The sequence below is a fragment of the Cydia strobilella genome, chromosome 7, assembly GCF_947568885.1.
Source record: "Cydia strobilella chromosome 7, ilCydStro3.1, whole genome shotgun sequence".
Taxonomy (NCBI): Eukaryota; Metazoa; Arthropoda; class Insecta; order Lepidoptera; family Tortricidae; genus Cydia; species Cydia strobilella.
In genome coordinates this window covers 14,041,169-14,062,127 of record NC_086047.1, presented here as the reverse complement: position 1 = coordinate 14,062,127, position 20,959 = coordinate 14,041,169, and the positions used below count along the sequence as shown (strand labels likewise).

At 42.5% G+C, this 20,959-nt stretch overlaps 1 protein-coding gene across 2 annotated transcripts in view; it reads right to left on the bottom strand.

Annotated features, from left to right (window-relative positions):
- Positions 1 to 20,959, bottom strand: part of LOC134743235 (dual specificity protein phosphatase Mpk3-like) — a 61,510-nt gene that overhangs the window by 34,835 nt on the left and 5,716 nt on the right. For both annotated transcript variants that reach the window (XM_063676641.1, XM_063676642.1), the window contains exon 2: positions 3,606 to 3,696. In XM_063676641.1, the coding sequence (XP_063532711.1) occupies positions 3,606 to 3,696 (91 nt within the window). The remainder of the gene's footprint in view (positions 1 to 3,605; positions 3,697 to 20,959) is intronic.

The following is a 20,959-nucleotide window of genomic DNA, read 5'->3' as shown; positions in this document are numbered from 1 at the left end:
AGATCATAAGAGTACTACTATTAAAGTAATTATTTATCTAATTACCCGCTGTGTAAATGACACTGTACCTAGGTTAATGTTATTTATTAATACGTGACTGCTTTGAGAATGCAAGTAAGACGCCATTTATCTCACGTAGAAAACACAATTCTTTTGTTTTCTCTAATGACTAAGCTAAGTTTATCGAAAACAAAACGAAATATATTTGAACACCGTGCCATATGGCATGCGTTTTGGAAATCTCCCGCACCCCGCACGCGGGCCCTAACGACCAATAAAACTGAGCCAATTGATATGAATTTATTTTCTGTATAAAGCTTTTATTTCCCATACAAATCCAATAATTCAGCAACTCCAACAATCCGCCATTGCGGCGTCGGAGTGTGATTTACCTAAGCTATGCCTGTTTTCCGTGGTTTATGTATTCCTTTATTTAATGATGTATGGTGTTTTCTCCTTTAACACGACATAGGGGGAAAATTTCAGGTGCCGGATTACCGAGCGCCTACTGTATTTAATTGCCATTATAAAACATGAATTACGTATCATTTACGCAATTGACTTTTCCCTCCTAGTGGGACAGGTTTGTCGATCACGTTGCACCTACATTGTCTCCGCAGTGTAGGTTTTTGTACTTGGTGTACACAACGGTATTATGTGGTGAGATGTAGGTGTGTAAAACCTACGATTTTTCCAATCTACAATCCCCGAGTAACAGTTTTCTTGATTACGACACTCGTATGTAATGTACCTAACCGAAATTATGGCGCTTTCGTAGGACTGGTTACCCTTCAGTCAACGTAACAGAACTGACTCCCACACTATCAAACGACTTCTCTTTAGAAATATTTATGTTTTCTAGTTAGAGTTAAATAGCGGATGTGCGCTATCGAGGAAACCGCCATTATTTGCATATTATTCGCTTTTATTAATTGACTTAATGGTCTCGTCCGTCGCTATAAAAAAGCACCGCATTAGAAACTGAGGTGTGGAGTATAACCGTTTCCCATGGAATACGATTATAGAGCTCCTCAACGAAGTCTTATTAAGAAAGCCAGTCGCACCGGAATCGGTGGGCTGCCGGCTTTTTCCGCCGATTCTCGGCGATCAAGGAAAACATTAGCGGAAGCCGCTCGACCCCAATTTCAAAGGAATACCGCAAATCGATGTACAGGTTAGCCGTTTGGCACACGCATACTAGAGGTCGAAACAAAATTTTTGACCCACAGTTCCTAAAAAAATTTCGCTGGTAAAACATTTTTTTTTGTATGGAAAAAAAATTCCAAAACCTATCGAGTGTGGTATCATACGAAAGGGCTTTTTGAGGCGATTCTAAAAATATATCACATCATTACATTTCGGGCATTTTTTTAAAATTAAAACAAAAAGAATTTTCGAAACATACCAAGTTTGAGCTCCTCCAGACACGATATGGCTGATTTTTTTTTGTACAATATACCACAAATGATACGTGATATCCTCATGTCTAACCCCAAGAAAGCAATAGATGATAATATCATTAACATTTTTTTTTTTTTTTTTTCAATTTTACAAAGAGACACAGTTCTACTTCAATACCTATTTCACGAGACTTATGGAACTATACTGCAGATACGGTACATATTAATCATAAAATGATACGTAATATCCATATATAAATGTTTATTGAGTTCGCACAAACAAACGTAATTATAACTGGGCAGGTGCCTCTTTTTAAGCGTACAAAATATATCCAACGGGAAATACCTCTTTAACCCTTTAACTGCGCCTTTTCATCAGTTGGTATAATTTGTTTAGTTATTGACACAAAATATCAAGGTTGTATCCTCCAGCTACGATATAACTTACTGATTTTTTTTGTACAATATACCACAAATGATACGTAATATCTTGATATCGAACCCCAAGAAAGCAATTTAAAAAATAATATCATTAACAATTTTTTTAATTTTTCACTTTTACAAAGTGACAGTTCTACTTCAATACCTATTTCACGAGACTTATGGCACTATACTGCGGATACGGTACATATTAATCATAAAATGATACGTAATATCCATATATCGAACGGGAAATACCTCTTTAACCCTTTAACTGCGCCTTTTCATCGGTTGGTATAGTTTGTTTTGTTTTTGACACAAAATATCAATATTGTATCCTTCAGATACGATATATGTACCTTACTGATTTTTTTTTGTACAATATACCATAAATAATACGTAATATCTTGATATCTAACCCCAAGACAGCAATTTTGAAAATAATTTCTTTGTTTTTTTATTTATTTTTCATGTGTATAATTTTTCAATATTACAATATTGAGAAATTAAAAAAAAACTAAATGAAATTATTTTCAAAATTGCTTTCTTGGGGTTAAATAATAAAATATTACGTGTCATTTGTGGTATATTGTACAAAGAAAAATCGATAGGGTATATCGTATCTGAAGGATACAATTTTGATATTTTGTGTCAAAAACTAAACAAACTATACCAACTGATGAAAGGCGCAGTTAAAGGGTTAAAGAGGTATTTCCCGTTCGATATATGGATATTACGTATCATTTTATGATTAATATGTACCGTATCTGCAGTATAGTTCCATAAGTCTCGTGAAATAGGTATTGAAGTAGAACTGTGTCACTTTGTAAAATTGAAAAATTTAAAAAAAATTGTTAATGATATTATTTTCAAAATTGCTTTCTTGGAGTTAGACATGAGGATATCACGTATCATTTGTGGTATATTGTACAAAAAAAAATCAGCCATATCGTGTCTGGAGGAGCTCAAACTTGGTATGTTTCGAAAATTCTTTTTGTTTTAATTTTAAAAAAATGCCCGAAATGTAATGATGTGATATATTTTTAGAATCGCCTCAAAAAGCCCTTTCGTATGATACCACATACGAGAGGTTTTGGAAAAAAATAATTTTTCCATACAAAAAAAATAATGTTTTACCGCTCCCCCCCCCCCCCCCCAGCGAAATTTTTTTAGGAACTGCGGGTCAAAAATTTTGTTTTGGCCTCTAGTATGTGTGTGACAAACGGCTAACCTGTACATCGATTTGCGGTATTTTTATACGAACGGGTTAGACTACATCTCGTGCGCCGCGATCGGATTCCCACGCGTGCGCGATTTTCCTAGATCATGTAATTATCGCGGCGTGTTTCAAACGAGCGGTTCTAGAAATGAGTTGATACCGACTTAATTGCCGGTATAAGGTTGAGAACTTCTTAGATAGGGCATAATTGACTCCATGATATCCAGGCTGGATAATCCAGCATACAAAATGCCCTTGGGAAACTAAACGTCGATTATTTGCTCAGTCAAATATTAACTTATTGGATAGTAGGATAGTACTCATCTTTTAGTTTCTGCACATAATTAGTTGTTTTTTTTCTACGTCTGTTTAAAAAATCCGAAGAAAAAAGACGCGACAACAGCAGCTACTTTTATGTGGTTGGCATTTGGCAACCATGAGCAATACAAAAATATCTTGTATATTACAAACTGCTCTATCAAAGGCATGGCAGATATTTTAGAATTTAGATGTGATCGCAATTAGCAGGTGAGTATAATGTGTAGTGTAGTGTGTAGTGTACTGACCTCAGCCCCATGAGCGGCAGGTGCGGCACATGCTGGGCGCCCGCCTCGCTGCACCACTCCGGATAGGCGCGGTGGAACTCCGGGAAGTCACCTGCGAACAACATACACATCACATTTACAGCGCGCTAATGTTTATATCGCACCATATACAACACAAAAACGTATTCAACGTAATAGGAAGACTGACGACGACAAGTTACCGATCTGATATCATCATGACGCATTCCCCTTACGTGTTGATGAACACTCGTTCACCTTTTTACACATTATTAATATAGAGAAACAATGAGTCTTTCCTATATGGCTAGGGTGTTTCTGAAACACCGCTTTGTATTCGCACTTTAACCTTTTTTCTGAAGTATAGTTGTAATTAATCTTGGGATCGCTCATTATGCCAGAAAATACCACACCGATGAAAAAAATGCTTTACTTCTCACTAACGAAGCTTCATGCCGCAAAAACTGTCGCTGCATTAGAATGGTTCCTCATAATGTCTATAGACTATGTCTCTCAATTGTCTTTTTAGTGTCCGCTGTTGGACTTACCAATTGATCAGAATAATATTTGTCATTTGAGTTAAATTGCTATTTCATTAGGTCGAGTGGTATACAACAATGATGAGATAAGAAAAATGCGATGGTCATGATTTATTAAGTTGAAAGAACCCGCGATCGATATTATGTTGCTCCTTACTACAAAAAACAAGCTCTTGTTATTAGAAAGTTCATATTATAATTCAGTGAGAATTTTCGGGGAAATATAATTTCTCAACGGAACGAAGATTACGAATGAGAAATAACTGGGTTCCGGGTAAATGAATTTTAAGCGCGATTCACATGAAAAGGTGGGCGAAATGCTTTTAGCTATAATTCTTGGTGTAACCCAGCGTCGCAATGAACATGAGAAGGAGTAACAGTTAATTTTATTGTTCTCTGAAGCGGAAGCCAGCACCGTGGAATATACAGAGCGGTAGGCAGATGTCGTGAATGAAACCCCAAGGTGACTTGAAAAACTAAATCGTATTATGTTTAACCATGATGACGTTACCGCGTAGGTTACATAAATGGAAATTTCAATGTACTCTCGTTTAACATGCACATAACAATGCTGTCCATTCATTAGAGCGTAGAGCAAATCTAATGCTGTGCCGCAGAGCCTAATAATCGCATGTGTTGTGTAATGATTGCGACATAAGACCATTGTACATTGAGTGGTAGCAGTAGTCTGGCTGTGCTTACAATCGGCGCTCACTCGTGGATCAGTCGTTATTCAACACTTGTTTCATTCATTCTTTTTGTTTCATTGACGTTTCGCCATTCATTACGATACGATCGGCAAGCGCTACCATTTTCAATATGTAGGTAGCAATCGAGTTAGCGAATCACTAATAGTATTATGGATTGGCGATGCTTTGATGGCCAAGCCCTACAGGCCAGGCCAGTTGATAAAGCATACAAACGGGCCAATTGGGTCCTATACAAGTACCTGGCTAATAAAGTATGTTAGCTGCGCACTAATAATTACTCCGGGTTGAGTTGTAACTTCCAGGCGAATGTACCGATCGTGTGAGCGCTAGGTAAAACAATGAACCTAAAGGCGGGATTCCACCAGTGTGCGGCACAAGTATATTTAGTACAAGAATGCTTGTGCAGCACGTGCCGCACACTGATGGAATCACGCCTTAACGCATTCACTGCCAGGGGGCGTGGCCTAGGAACAAACTTCTATGTAGGTGAACGCACATGTGCGTTGGGGCCGTTGGGGGCAGTGAATGTGTTAAGAGTTAATGCAGTGACAGCAGGTGTTTCTTTTGTAGGAATTTAGTTAGCTAAAAAAGGTAGACATTTTACAATTACGTATAAACTCCTAACTGACGTAGGCGCTTGGCTTGAGAAAGCTTGTAGTTCACTTTGCACACAGAATCAAGCGATTATCGACCGCTGCTGTGATTTAAGTAGGTAATGCTTTGCTGCAACGCCGCTGCAACGTTTAATGATTATTGATTGTGGGCATTACCATTAGCCGATTAGTATTACTACGAATAATTATGGAGCCGCTATTATGTCTAATGGAACATGGTAAAGCTTGTAGTATTTAAGTTAAAATTTGTCAAATAGTGCGTACCTATGTTAGAACGCATGAAATTCATGCACTCAGCTTCCCCTCTCCCTATGTACTTTATCGTTCCATGGTAGACGCATTGAGTATGTTATGTTATTAAGTTGTAAAACGGGACTCGCGTATTTAAGTTTTAAGATTTACCTCCGACGTTTCGAGGACGGCGTTGTCCTCGTGGTCTTGGAGAAGACTGGCTAAAGTTGACATCAACATCTTCTAGCCGCGCGAGTTTTTCCCGTTTTACAATTTAATAATGTGTAACAATCATGAAAGTTTAAATCAGTGCATTGGTCTTTCATAGTCGACTTAAATACATACGCAGGTAAAGAAGAGACGCTTTCCACATAGATTTAAGTACATTGACCCGCCTGTTGCTCTGTTGCTATCTCTATTGCACGCGCATAATTATTAATTATGTATATTGCTGTCAAGTTCACACAGTAACATTGACAACCGGCATCATGGGCGGCCAAGGGCCTGACATTCTTTGATAGAAAAAAAATAGTATTATTGCGATTCCTATAAGAGGAAAGAGAAAATAGTGTCATGCTTTGTCCTTATCACCGACCGGGTGGCATCATAGGTAGGCGATGTCGAAATACCGAAATTTATAAGAATGAAAGAATCCTATGCTGCCCAAATTTTATATGAATATCTCTTACCCCCGCTCGCTCGGTGGCGCATCTGTAACTACTTGTATGGTATACTATGTCTTGTATGCAGTGTTGGCCGTAATTGTTAATTTTAATTAACCATTGATCAATTTTATTAACCATTAGTTCCGCCATTAACCAATTGCATTAAAGTTAATTCGGATTAAAGTTAATTCGGATTAAATTTTTGAGACGTTAATGGCCATTGAAGTTAATTCGGATTAACTTTAATTCGGATTAACTTCAATGGGCATGAAAGTCAAATAATTAATCCGAATTACTCTCAATTTGGATTAACGTCTAATAAAATTACATTCGTGATATTTTAAAATGAGAGAGCAAAATGACCCTGACTGAACCCTGGCAGTAGTAGCAGTACCTACCTACTACCTAGTAGAATTCTGGTTTGGTGCAACACAGACATACGCGGTTTTGGTCATTTAAATCGTCTTGATGAGCACTTCGGAGAGCCGTACCCATGATAGAGCTGATGCTGAACCCTGGCAGTACCTAATGGATCTAAGGTTTGGTGCAACATAGGCACAGGCTGTTTTAGTCATCCGACTCGTCTTGATGAGCACTTCGGAGAGCCATACCCATGATAGAGCTGATGCTGAACCCTGGCAGTACCTAATGGATCTAAGGTTTGGTGCAACATAGGCACAGGCTGTTTTAGTCATCCGACTCGTCTTGATGAGCACTTCGGAGAGCCATACCCATGATAGAGCTGATGCTGAACCCTGGCAGTACCTAATGGATCTAAGGTTTGGTGCAACATAGGCACACGCTGTTTTAGTCATCCGACTCGTCTTGATGAGCACTTATGAGAGCAGTACCCATAATGGAGCTGATGCTGAACCCTGGCAGTACCTAGCGGAACTAAGGTTTGGTGCAACGTAGGCACACGCTGTTTTAGTCATCCGACTCGTCTTGATGAGCACTTAGGAGAGCAGTACCCATGATAGAGCTGATGCTGAACCCTGGCAGTACCTAGTGGATCTAAGGTTTGGTGCATCATAGGGACACGCTGTTTTAGTCACCCGACTCGTCTTGATAAGCACTTAGGAGAGCGGTACCCATGATAGAGCTGATGCTGAACCCTGGCAGTACCTAGTGGATCTAAGGTTTGGTGCAATATAGGCACACGCTGTTTTAGTCACCCGACTCGTCTTGATGAGCACTTAGGAGAGCGGTACCCATGATAGAGCTGATGCTGAACCCTGGCAGTACCTAGTGGATCTAAGGTTTGGTGCAACATAGGCACACGCTGTTTTAGTCACCCGACTCGTCTTGATGAGCACTTAGGAGAGCAGTACCCATGATAGAGCTGATGCTGAACCCTGGCAGTACCTAGTGGATCTAAGGTTTGGTGCAACATAGGCACACGCTGTTTTAGTCACCCGACTCGTCTTGATGAGCACTTAGGAGAGCAGTACCCATGATAGAGCTGATGCTGAACCCTGGCAGTACCTAGTGGATCTAAGGTTTGGTGCAACATAGGCACACGCTGTTTTAGTCACCCGACTCGTCTTGATGAGCACTTAGGAGAGCAGTACCCATAATGGAGCTGATGCTGAACCCTGGCAGTACCTCGCGGAACTAAGGTTTGGTGCAACATAGGCACACGCTGTTTTAGTCATCCGATTCGTCTTGATGAGCACTTAGGAGAGCAGTACCCATGATAGAGCTGATGCTGAACCCTGGAACTACCTAGTGGATCTAAGGTTTGGTGCAACATAGGCACACGCTGTTTTAGTCACCTGACTCGTCTTGATGAGCACTTAGGAGAGCAGTACCCATAATGGAGCTGATGCTGAACCCTGGCAGTACCTAGCGGAACTAAGGTTTGGTGCAACATAGGCACACGCTGTTTTAGTCATCCGACTCGTCTTGATGAGCACTTAGGAGTGCAGTACCCATGATAGAGCTGATGCTGAACCCTGGCAGTACCTAATGGATCTAAGGTTTGGTGCAACATAGGCACACGCTGTTTTAGTCATCCGACTCGTCTTGATGAGCACTTAGGAGAGCAGTACCCATGATAGAGCTGATGCTGAACCCTGGCAGTACCTAATGGATCTAAGGTTTGGTGCAACATAGGCACACGCTGTTTTAGTCATCCGACTCGTCTTGATGAGCACTTATGAGAGCAGTACCCATAATGGAGCTGATGCTGAACCCTGGCAGTACCTAGCGGAACTAAGGTTTGGTGCAACGTAGGCACACGCTGTTTTAGTCATCCGACTCGTCTTGATGAGCACTTAGGAGAGCAGTACCCATGATAGAGCTGATGCTGAACCCTGGCAGTACCTAGTGGATCTAAGGTTTGGTGCAATATAGGCACACGCTGTTTTAGTCACCCGACTCGTCTTGATGAGCACTTAGGAGAGCAGTACTCATAATGTAGCTGATGCTGAACCCTGGCAGTACCTAGCGGAACTAAGGTTTGGTGCAACATAGGCACACGCTGTTTTAGTCATCCGACTCGTCTTGATGAGCACTTGGAAGAGCAGTACCCAAGATAGAGCTGATGCTGGACCCTGGCAGTACCTAATGGATCTAAGGTTTGGTGCAACATAGGCACAGGCTGTTTTAGTCATCCGACTCGTCTTGATGAGCACTTCGGAGAGCCATACCCATGATAGAGCTGATGCTGAACCCTGGCAGTACCTAATGGATCTAAGGTTTGGTGCAACATAGGCACACGCTGTTTTAGTCATCCGACTCGTCTTGATGAGCACTTAGGAGAGCAGTACCCATGATAGAGCTGATGCTGAACCCTGGCAGTACCTAATGGATCTAAGGTTTGGTGCGACATAGGCACACGCTGTTTTAGTCATCCGACTCGTCTTGATGAGCACTTATGAGAGCAGTACCCATAATGGAGCTGATGCTGAACCCTGGCAGTACCTAGCGGAACTAAGGTTTGGTGCAACGTAGGCACACGCTGTTTTAGTCATCCGACTCGTCTTGATGAGCACTTAGGAGAGCAGTACCCATGATAGAGCTGATGCTGAACCCTGGCAGTACCTAGTGGATCTAAGGTTTGGTGCATCATAGGGACACGCTGTTTTAGTCACCCGACTCGTCTTGATAAGCACTTAGGAGAGCGGTACCCATGATAGAGCTGATGCTGAACCCTGGCAGTACCTAGTGGATCTAGGGTTTGGTGCAACATAGGCACACGCTGTTTTAGTCACCCGACTCGTCTTGATGAGCACTTAGGAGAGCAGTACCCATAATGAAGCTGATGCTGAACCCTGGCAGTACATAGTGGATCTAAGGTTTGGTGCAACATAGGCACGCGCTATTTAGGTCATCCGACTCGTCTTGATGAGCACTTAGAAGAGCAGTACCCATGATAGAGCTGATGCTGAACCCTGGCAGTACCTAGTGGGTCTAAGGTTTGGTGCAACATAGGCACACGCTGTTTTAGTCATCCGACTCGTCTTGATGAGCACTTAGGAGAGCAGTACCCATGATAGAGCTGATGCTGAACCCTGGCAGTACCTAATGGATCTAAGGTTTGGTGCAACATAGGCACACGCTGTTTTAGTCATCCGACTCGTCTTGATGAGCACTTAGGAGAGCAGTACCCATGATAGAGCTGATGCTGAACCCTGGCAGTACCTAATGGATCTAAGGTTTGGTGCGACATAGGCACACGCTGTTTTAGTCATCCGACTCGTCTTGATGAGCACTTATGAGAGCAGTACCCATAATGGAGCTGATGCTGAACCCTGGCAGTACCTAGCGGAACTAAGGTTTGGTGCAACGTAGGCACACGCTGTTTTAGTCATCCGACTCGTCTTGATGAGCACTTAGGAGAGCAGTACCCATGATAGAGCTGATGCTGAACCCTGGCAGTACCTAGTGGATCTAAGGTTTGGTGCATCATAGGGACACGCTGTTTTAGTCACCCGACTCGTCTTGATAAGCACTTAGGAGAGCGGTACCCATGATAGAGCTGATGCTGAACCCTGGCAGTACCTAGTGGATCTAGGGTTTGGTGCAACATAGGCACACGCTGTTTTAGTCACCCGACTCGTCTTGATGAGCACTTAGGAGAGCAGTACCCATAATGGAGCTGATGCTGAACCCTGGCAGTACATAGTGGAACTAAGGTTTGGTGCAACATAGGCACGCGCTGTTTTGGTCATCCGACTCGTCTTGATGAGCACTTAGGAGAGCAGTACCCATGATAGAGCTGATGCTGAACCCTGGCAATACCTAGTGGGTTCAGCATCAGCTCTATCATGGGTACTGCTCTACTAAGTGCTCATCAAGACGAGTCGGGTGACTAAAACAGCGTGTGCCTATGTTGCACCAAACCTTAGATCCACTAGGTACTGCCAGGGTTCAGCATCAGCTCTATCATGGGTACTGTACTCCTAAGTGCTCATCAAGACGAGTCGGATGACTAAAACAGCGTGTGCCTATGTTGCACCAAACCCTAGATCCACTAGGTACTGCCAGGGTTCAGCATCAGCTCTATCATGGGTACTGCTCTACTAAGTGCTCATCAAGACGAGTCGGATGACTAAAACAGCGTGTGCCTATGTTGCACTAATCCTTAGTTCCGCTAGGTACTGCCAGGGTTCAGCATCAGCTCTATTATGGGTACTGCTCTCCTAAGTGCTCATCAAGACGAGTCGGGTGACTAAAACAGCGTGTGCCTATGTTGCACCAAACCTTAGATCCACTAGGTAGTGCCAGGGTTCAGCATCAGCTCTATCATGGGTACTGCTCTCCTAAGTGCTCATCAAGACGAGTCGGATGACTAAAACAGCGTGTGCCTATGTTGCACCAAACCTTAGTTCCACTAGGTACTGCCAGGGTTCAGCATCAGCTCCATTATGAGTACTGCTCTCCTAAGTGCTCATCAAGACGAGTCGGGTGACTAAAACAGCGTGTGCCTATGTTGTACCAAACCTTAGATCCACTAGGTACTGCCAGGGTTCAGCATCAGCTCTATCATGGGTACTGCTCTCCTAAGTGCTCATCAAGACGAGTCGGATGACTAAAACAGCGTGTGCCTATGTTGCACCAAACCCTGGATCCACTAGGTACTGCCAGGGTTCAGCATCAGCTCTATCATGGGTACTGCACTCCTAAGTGCTCATCAAGACGAGTCGGATGACTAAAACAGCGTGTGCCTATGTTGCACCAAACCCTAGATCCACTAGGTACTGCCAGGGTTCAGCATCAGCTCTATCATGGTTACTGCTCTTCTAAGTGCTCCTCAAGACGAGTCGGATGACCAAAACAGCGCGTGCCTATGTTGCACCAAACCTTACTTCCACTATGTACTGCCAGGGTTCAGCATCAGCTCTATCATGGGTACCGCTCTACTAAGTGCTCATCAAGACGAGTCAGATGACCAAAACAGCGCGTGCCTATGTTGCACCAAACCTTAGATCCACTAGGTACTGCCAGGGTTCAGCATCAGCTCTATCGTGGGTACCGCTCTCCTAAGTGCTCATCAAGACGAGTCAGATGACCAAAACAGCGCGTGCCTATGTTGCACCAAACCTTAGATCCACTAGGTACTGCCAGGGTGCAGCATCAGCTCTATCATGGGTACTGCTCTCCTAAGTGCTCATCAAGACGAGTCGGACGACCTAAACAGCGCGTGCCTATGTTGCACCAAACCTTAGATCCACTAGGTACTGCCAGGGTTCAGCATCAGCTCTATCATGGGTACCGCTCTACTAAGTGCTCATCAAGACGAGTCGGGTGACTAAAACAGCGTGTGCCTATGTTGCACCAAACCTTAGATCCACTAGGTACTGCCAGGGTTCAGCATCAGCTCTATCATGGGTACTGCTCTCCTAAGTGCTCATCAAGACGAGTCGGATGACTAAAACAGCGTGTGCCTATGTTGCACCAAACCTTAGACCCACTAGGTACTGCCAGGGTTCAGCATCAGCTCTATCATGGGTACTGCTCTTCTAAGTGCTCATCAAGACGAGTCGGATGACCTAAACAGCGCGTGCCTATGTTGCACCAAACCTTAGATCCACTAGGTACTGCCAGGGTGCAGCATCAGCTCTATCATGGGTACCGCTCTCCTAAGTGCTCATCAAGACGAGTCAGATGACCGAAACAGCGCGTGCCTATGTTGCACCAAACCTTAGATCCACTAGGTACTGCCAGGGTTCAGCATCAGCTCTATCATGGGTACCGCTCTCCTAAGTGCTCATCAAGACGAGTCGGGTGACTAAAACAGCGTGTGCCTATGTTGCACCAAACCTTAGATCCACTAGGTACTGCCAGGGTTCAGCATCAGCTCTATCATGGGTACTGCTCTCCTAAGTGCTCATCAAGACGAGTCGGATGACTAAAACAGCGTGTGCCTATGTTGCACCAAACCTTAGATCCACTAGGTAGTGCCAGGGTTCAGCATCAGCTCTATCATGGGTACTGCTCTCCTAAGTGCTCATCAAGACGAGTCGGGTGACTAAAACAGCGTGTGCCTATGTTGCACCAAACCTTAGATCCACTAGGTACTGCCAGGGTTCAGCATCAGCTCTATCATGGGTACCGCTCTCCTAAGTGCTCATCAAGACGAGTCGGGTGACTAAAACAGCGTGTGCCTATGTTGCACCAAACCTTAGATCCACTAGGTACTGCCAGGGTTCAGCATCAGCTCTATCATGGGTACTGCTCTCCTAAGTGCTCATCAAGACGAGTCGGGTGACTAAAACAGCGTGTGCCTATGTTGCACCAAACCTTAGATCCACTAGGTACTGCCAGGGTTCAGCATCAGCTCCATTATGGGTACTGCTCTCCTAAGTGCTCATCAAGACGAGTCGGGTGACTAAAACAGCGTGTGCCTATGTTGCACCAAACCTTAGATCCACTAGGTACTGCTAGGGTTCAGCATCAGCTCTATCATGGGTACCGCTCTCCTAAGTGCTCATCAAGACGAGTCGGGTGACTAAAACAGCGTGTGCCTATGTTGCACCAAACCTTAGATCCACTAGGTAGTGCCAGGGTTCAGCATCAGCTCTATCATGGGTACTGCTCTCCTAAGTGCTCATCAAGACGAGTCGGATGACTAAAACAGCGTGTGCCTATGTTGCACCAAACCTTAGTTCCGCTAGGTACTGCCAGGGTTCAGCATCACCTCCATTATGGGTACTGCTCTCCTAAGTGCTCATCAAGACGAGTCGGGTGACTAAAACAGCGTGTGCCTATGTTGCACCAAACCTTAGATCCATTAGGTACTGCCAGGGTTCAGCATCAGCTCTATCATGGGTATGGCTCTCCGAAGTGCTCATCAAGACGAGTCGGATGACTAAAACAGCGTGTGCCTATGTTGCACCAAACCTTAGATCCATTAGGTACTGCCAGGGTTCAGCATCAGCTCTATCGTGGGTACGGCTCTCCGAAGTGCTCATCAAGACGATTTAAATGACCAAAACCGCGTATGTCTGTGTTGCACCAAACCAGAATTCTACTAGGTAGTAGGTAGGTACTGCTACTACTGCCAGGGTTCAGTCAGGGTCATTTTGCTGTCTCATTTTAAAATATCACGAATGTAATTTTATTAGACGTTGATGCAATTGAGAGTAATTCTAATAAATTTTTTGAAACTTTAATGGCCATTGAAGTTAATCCGAATTAAAGTTAATCCGAATTAACTTCAATGGCCATTAACGTCTCAAAAATTTAATCCGAATTAACTTTAATCCGAATTAACTTTAATCCGAATTAAATGGCTAATGGTTAATGGCCATTAACCTTTTTAATTGTTAATTTTTAATGGTTAATGGCATTAGCGTTCGGCCAACACTGCTTGTATGTATGTATGTGGGCGGCACAGCAATATAATGATGCGCAGACAATGGAGATAGCAGCAGGCGGGTCCATATACGAAAATCTATCTGGAAATCGTCTCTGCTTTATAAGACACGGATCCTGAGCAAATGTATTTTCGACTTTTCGAGTACATAATTAAATGGTACTTAAAATCATCACATTTTATCCTTCTTCTTCCCGTTCTGCCCCTTGTGACAAAGGAAAAAGGTATCCTATGGCGTATATGATATATGAAGAGTATAAGCAGTACAGAGGTATGGTCCTGGGGAGCCGGGCTAAATTAGTGAACAAAGGGTCCAGGCGGGCAGTCTGCCGTCCAGTCGTGGCTTCCGCCGCGTTTCCTACCCAGTCCCGGCATTGTGATGCTAATGGCGCCCCCGTTGTGTCCGTCGCTGTCACAGTCACACGCTGGCCGCACAATTCACCGCGCTGTCCGCACTCGACGTTTTGCAGTGGCTGACATTAACTCCTACTATAAAGCTAGCTGGACAGATCTATTTTCCATCATAAAGGTTTTGAGAGCACAGAGTCCCCGTCACAAAATCCCTGTAAGGGCATTTGTTGGATGAAATATTTGTTCCTGAATCCTGGGCTTTTCTTTTTTTTAAGCTCTTAGGTACTAACGTATGCGAAGTGAAATCTGGACAAAATTCAATGTCGTATTAAATAAAAACTACATGGTTATTTTTCATAAATTTTCATGTATTTTAACAACGTTAAATGCAAGATAGTTTACTCAAATGCGAGATTTTTATCGGAAGTTGTGGAACTATAAAGCCATCGGTGTCAAAAACACTCATGTTGGCATTATTTTAAGTTAAAATTTTATCTTCCTTAGGAAAACTTTTTTAGGACACTTCGTATGCTCTACATAATTTACATTCTCGTCCGTTGGACCATTGGTGTTCTCAAAATAATAGTTACCTTGCCATAAATTGCCATTTTAAGTGACATATATTATGATTAGTCCCTCATAAGACCCAAAAACAGCTGTTTTTGTACATTTTCCTGGTCCATCCTCTGGTATTTCTTTATTCTTTCTTTCTTCAGAATTTAAGCGAAGTTTCCGTCGAAACAGCGTTCGTATAAGAAGGAAGGAAGTAAATACCTTATGAAAGTGTGGACGGCTGTATTCTAAATCCTAAGCAATAATAGCCAATAACTCACTTGAAGCCAGTTTCGTTATACCTAAGTTTTTTGTGTCGTCTCGTGGAAATACGACTACATCTACGGGCAATTTATAGCTAACGTGGGTCGAGGATGGCAGTTTACAACGAAACTTTATTATATATTTTAGGTATCTAATTCTGGCCCACTCTCGGCAACCGTCAAGTTCCTTTCGTCCCTACATTTCCCGGCAGCAAATTACCACGGTTGGCCATCCAACCCCTGTCACTTAAAGTGTAAAAGGCTCGTGACAAATGGAAGTTGCAGAGTTTCGAACTATAAAGGTTTTCACCCACTCTCTGTGTTCTTAGTGATAGTGACTTTTCGTATTTTTATTGGTAATATCTTTATTTTGTAACACTCAATATTTTTTTATTGGTACATATCATCATCATCATTCGCTTCCCCTTATCCCATTCATTTGGGGTCGGCGCAGCATGTCTTTTTCTTCCATACCTCTCTCTCTCTCTCTCTTTATTGGTACATATATTATACCTTTATTATATTTGTGTGTTACTGAGTGGTATTAAAATACTAAGAAAAAAAATACGGTTTTTATTGATGAAGCTTGGGTTCTGAACCCCCCTTAACTTGCCGTCTTTCTACCGCTTGCTTGCCTGCCGTGATAGAAATAGAAATTCCTGCATTACCTACTCGTAATTAATTATAGACACTACCTACTCCCAATAATGGATTATCTGTTTTCATCTCTACTACCATAAATTCGAATAAAAATGCCGGGCATTGTCGAGTACCGGGGCATTTACTAATTGGAATCAGGCCTCACATTTGAAATTGGGTTCTGCAGTCAGTATATTCGTGAGACACGGGGCAGGAAGGTTGCATGATGATGGAGGGGTGCGAGGCGGGGGTCGCGCGGGGAGGGGGAGGGCAGGCGGTGCGCGGCATCGATCCGATGACTCATCTCGCCCATTCATTCGACGATCTCAATGAAACACCCGCCCCGCCCCGTTCGCCCCTCGCAAGGACTCCCATTATGCCTAGGTCGCGTAGACTGAATACTTCTCCCTAAAAAGGTGTTACACCTATGATTCAGTGAAATTGTGTTTTTTGAAAAACAAATTATAGCCAGCTTGAAATGAATATGATACCTGTGGGTATGGTGCTTTACGCACACTAGTGTCCCATCCCCTCTTCCTGACGCAACCCCCCTTTTAGCATGAAATATGTCCCGGTTGACAGTTTTTTTTAGTTTTTGCGGAAGTTATAAAATATAGGAAAAAAGTGTCAATGAAATATTTAATCCTTATTAAATTCTTAATAAAAAAGGTTATACATTTTACTACATAGTATAAAACAAAGTCGCTTCCTGCTGTCTGGATGTATGTCTGTCCCTATGAATGCTTAGATCTTTAAAACTACGCAACGGATTTTGATGCGGTTTTTAATAGATGGTGATTCAAGAGGAAGGTTTATATGTATAATACATCAGCATTGCACCCGTGCGAAGCCGGGGCGGGTCGCTATTAGTATATATAATGCACCATATTCATGTAATAAGCTAAATTAACTTCGACAAAATTTTACCGTTAAAACAAGCTGGTTCTCCCCATACGATTTCTGTCAGTACTATCACGTACTATGTTATATTGAACTTCAACAAGTCAATACCTACATGAATATGGTAAGTCTGACCAAATAGTTGCATATATAACCTTTTTGCTTAAAATTTATTAAGGATTATTTTTTACCTTGACACTTTCTTCCTAACTAATATTTCATGCTAAAAGGGGGGTTGCGTCAGGGGGGGGGGGAGGGGACGCTAGTGTGCGTAAAGCACCATACCCAAAGGTATCATACTACATTAATTTCATGCTGGCTATAATTTATTTGTCTTCCCTATACATTACAACATAACTTGACCGAATCACTACATAACATATATATTTCGAACGTCTAATTTCAGCATACTTTGCGGGCGCAAGCAGCGTTACCCACCGGCCCTGGCCATACGCAGAAATGCCATTTAGGTGGTGTAGACTAGTGATGTGCCGGCGAGGATATTCTCGTTCTCGAGAAATTCCTTCCCCTGGAAATTCTCGAGAAATTTCTCTTGGACGGACATTTCTGATAATCTACATGATTATTATCAAAACAATATCAAACTTCATATTTATTAGGGTTCCGTACCCGAAGGGTAAAAACGGGACCCTATTACTAAGAATCCGCTGTCCGTCCGTCTGTCTGTCTGTCATCAAGCTGTATCTCATGAACCGTGATAGCGTAGATATTTTTTCTAAAATATCCAATCCGGAAATTTTCTCCTGGAAGGTTCGTATAGAGAACGTTCCCGAGAAATGTCTCGAGAACGAAGAGAAGTTGGCCTTTAGAATCGTCTAATTGGTTCGAATACCTTACGCATAGTTATTAATCACTTACACTTCAGTACAGTAATAAATTTAAAAAAACCGGCCAAGTGCGAGTCGGTCTCGCGCACGAATTGTTCCGTACCATTACGGAAAAAACGGCAAAAAAATCACGTTTGTTGTATGGGAGCCCCACTTCAATATTTTTATTATTTTGTCTTTAGTATTTGTTGTTATAGCGGCAACAGAAATACATCTGTGAAAATTTCAACTGTCTAGCTATCACGGTACATGAGATACAGCCTGGTGACAGACGGACGGACGGACAGCGAAGTCGTAGTAATAGGGTCCCGTTTTTACCCTTTCGGTACGGAACCTTAAAAACGAACAACCTAAAATTTTGTATATTTAAAGTACTTTCTCGGATATTTCCTTTCAAGAAGCTTCTCGCGATATTCTCTTGTTTCCGAAATTTCTCGAGAACTGCCCATCCACTAGTGTAGACTAATTTACACGACAAAAAAAAATCGTACAGGTTGTAGGTTAGAACTATCTAGCCTGGAATGTCCACAAAAGGTGTCAGTAGAGACGAGCGTGAGGGTATATAGTTAGTCAAGTTAGTGCGAGTTAGGAACAAAGCGATAATGTGGAGTAGGCGTGGGGTGGCGAGGCGCGCGGCGCGGGCGCGGGGAGCGGAGCGCGGGCTGCAGAGTGCAGGTGGAGGCCTTGGCCCGCGGCCTCGTCCTTCCCGCGCGTTTATCAACAACCTTGCCGAACCTCCCTGTAAATCTCTTTGCTGGCCCGGACTTACATCATTCTGCTATTGATAGACCAATCATTTTGTAAGGAAAATTTATGAAAACTTCTAGGAATTCATTTGTACTATCGGAATTAGGTATTGAAGACAACTACGGTCTTGAAAACATAATGATTCAATATATTAACACTATTTTTCTTGCTTCACTAAAACAAATAGTTTTTATCGTATTATTTTAAATCGTTTAAGTAACGTCAATTTGAAAGTCATTGGTAATCATAAGCCTCTTAAGTCCGATGGCGGTAGAGCTTCAGAAATTTTTCATAAACAAAAATATGTGGCCATTACCAAATAGCCTTATGATAGCGCTATGCTCCATTTGAATATACATACTATATGTATATAAATTTCTTTTATTTCCACGTGTTTGCCAGGCTAAAGCTAACATTAAATATTTAACGAAAATCCTTAATTACTCCTCGCAGGTTTCTATTTGCGGCATCGCAATTCAGTCCCGGCACACAGCAAATGAACAGGGGCTGACTCAATGAAGAATGACGCTGGTTGATAGGTCAATTGTATCGACTTATCTCGCCTACATTTATTAAAAAATACTTAGTGGGAGCGCTGTCACTTATGTGTGTGTTAAAGACTGTACACACAAAAACAATTTAAAGCTGGAGCGGGTCCTAATATAAGTGGAAGTTCTGCTAAAATAGCGTTCTAGGCAAAAGCGATCAACTGGCCGTTATAAATAAATGAGGTAATAGTGTACGGATGGCCAGGTTCCGGCAACACTATATTCGCAGAACGAATTGACGTCAGTGGATTCTGTGTAAGAATGGAATTCATCCAATGGGAGTTTTGGTATATAAAATAACTAGCGACCCGCCCCGGCTTCGCACGGGTAGTTAAACTAATTTACACAAAACCTTTACAAATTATACATATAAACCTTCCTCTTGAATCACTATCTATTAAAAAAATCGCATCAAAATCCGTTGCGTAGTTTTAAAGATCTAAGCATACATAGGGACAGACGGACGGACAGACGACGGAAAGCTACTTTTTGTTTTATACTATGTACTTTGTATAAACAATGGGAATAAATGTCGGGAGGCAAAGGAATTAGAATACGGAATGAGTTGATAATATTAAAACACAAATAATGTACCTATTTTATGGGGTGGGGTGATATCTGTTTCATTCGGATAAGGAGTACCTAAGCGCAATGTTTGAGAGTTTATCTGAAGCTGGCACATGGTTGGTTTGTGTCGATTTAAATTATATCAGCTGCAGTGCTGTCAAAACAAAAGATATGCCTCAACTTATCAGTATCAGACATGTAGCGCGCACAAAACGCGATGAAAAACATGTGCCCATGCGGCATACTGAGTCGGAACCACCGTAGCGGAACGAGATATACATATATCAGAATACAATGCGTAGCATCCTAACATTCCTAACTAGCCGGGCTAAGTACCTACATGTTGTACCGGCATTTGGACATTACATCAGCAAGCAAAAACTATCAATGCCAATGCTGCGCCTTCGCATACCTACCTACAGGCTGGCGCGGTTAAGCTCCACTCAGATAACGAGAGCCGGCTTACTTCAGGCATATGTACGTCAAATTCCTTTGTACAAAATGAAGAATAGGATATTTATGGTTCTTGTGAGTGAATTTAATTGTCGTCATTAAAAACCATTAGATAGTGTTATCCCCATCTCCGGCAGCGGGTACGAAAATGACGATCGATCGGTTTATATCATCCTGAATTGCCCGCAGCAGCAATGAGTCCAATTCGACCTTCGAGAGCCAGACGCAAGATATGGCTTCCTTATCCCATTTCGTTTTCTTCAGTTATACCTATATTAGCGACCAGATGCTAACGATTTCCTCTGCCAGACCACTGGAGTCTCAAAGAGTTTAATACATTCAACTACATCCTGTTGTTCGGCCGCAAGCGCACGTGCTATTATTTATTTTACGATCGACCATCGCCCGCCATAAGTGGAATTGGCCAGTTCAGTACATGAATGAAATGAACTCGATGCGGTGCCCCGCTGTCGCGGCGGAGAGCTGTTGGTGTTTTTAAATAAAATTGCACGCGTGCACATGGGGCCGTTGGATTTAATGAAATTGACAGGACGTGAGTGAAACAGGAACCTATCAATAAAATGGTAGCGCTCTTCCGTCGGACGTGGGTCGAGGCGGTGCGTTTCCGGCCCCCTTCTTTGATCATACCGTTTGTGTTAGTTAAACGGTTTTTCTCAATAGGATCTTTGATCATTCTCGGTTTTTTAAAGAATTACTGTATATTGTGGGGAGATTTATTAAAGCTGCTTATTCTTTCTAAGCATTGGATCACGTGCGCATTAAAGCACATATAAGTATAGCTCATAGCTCAGGATTATGTAAGTATTGTTTTGTTAACTAGCTCCATGCATGAATTTTCTTAATCATAATTTACCTATATCGTTTGAACACCGGAAAAAATAAAAATA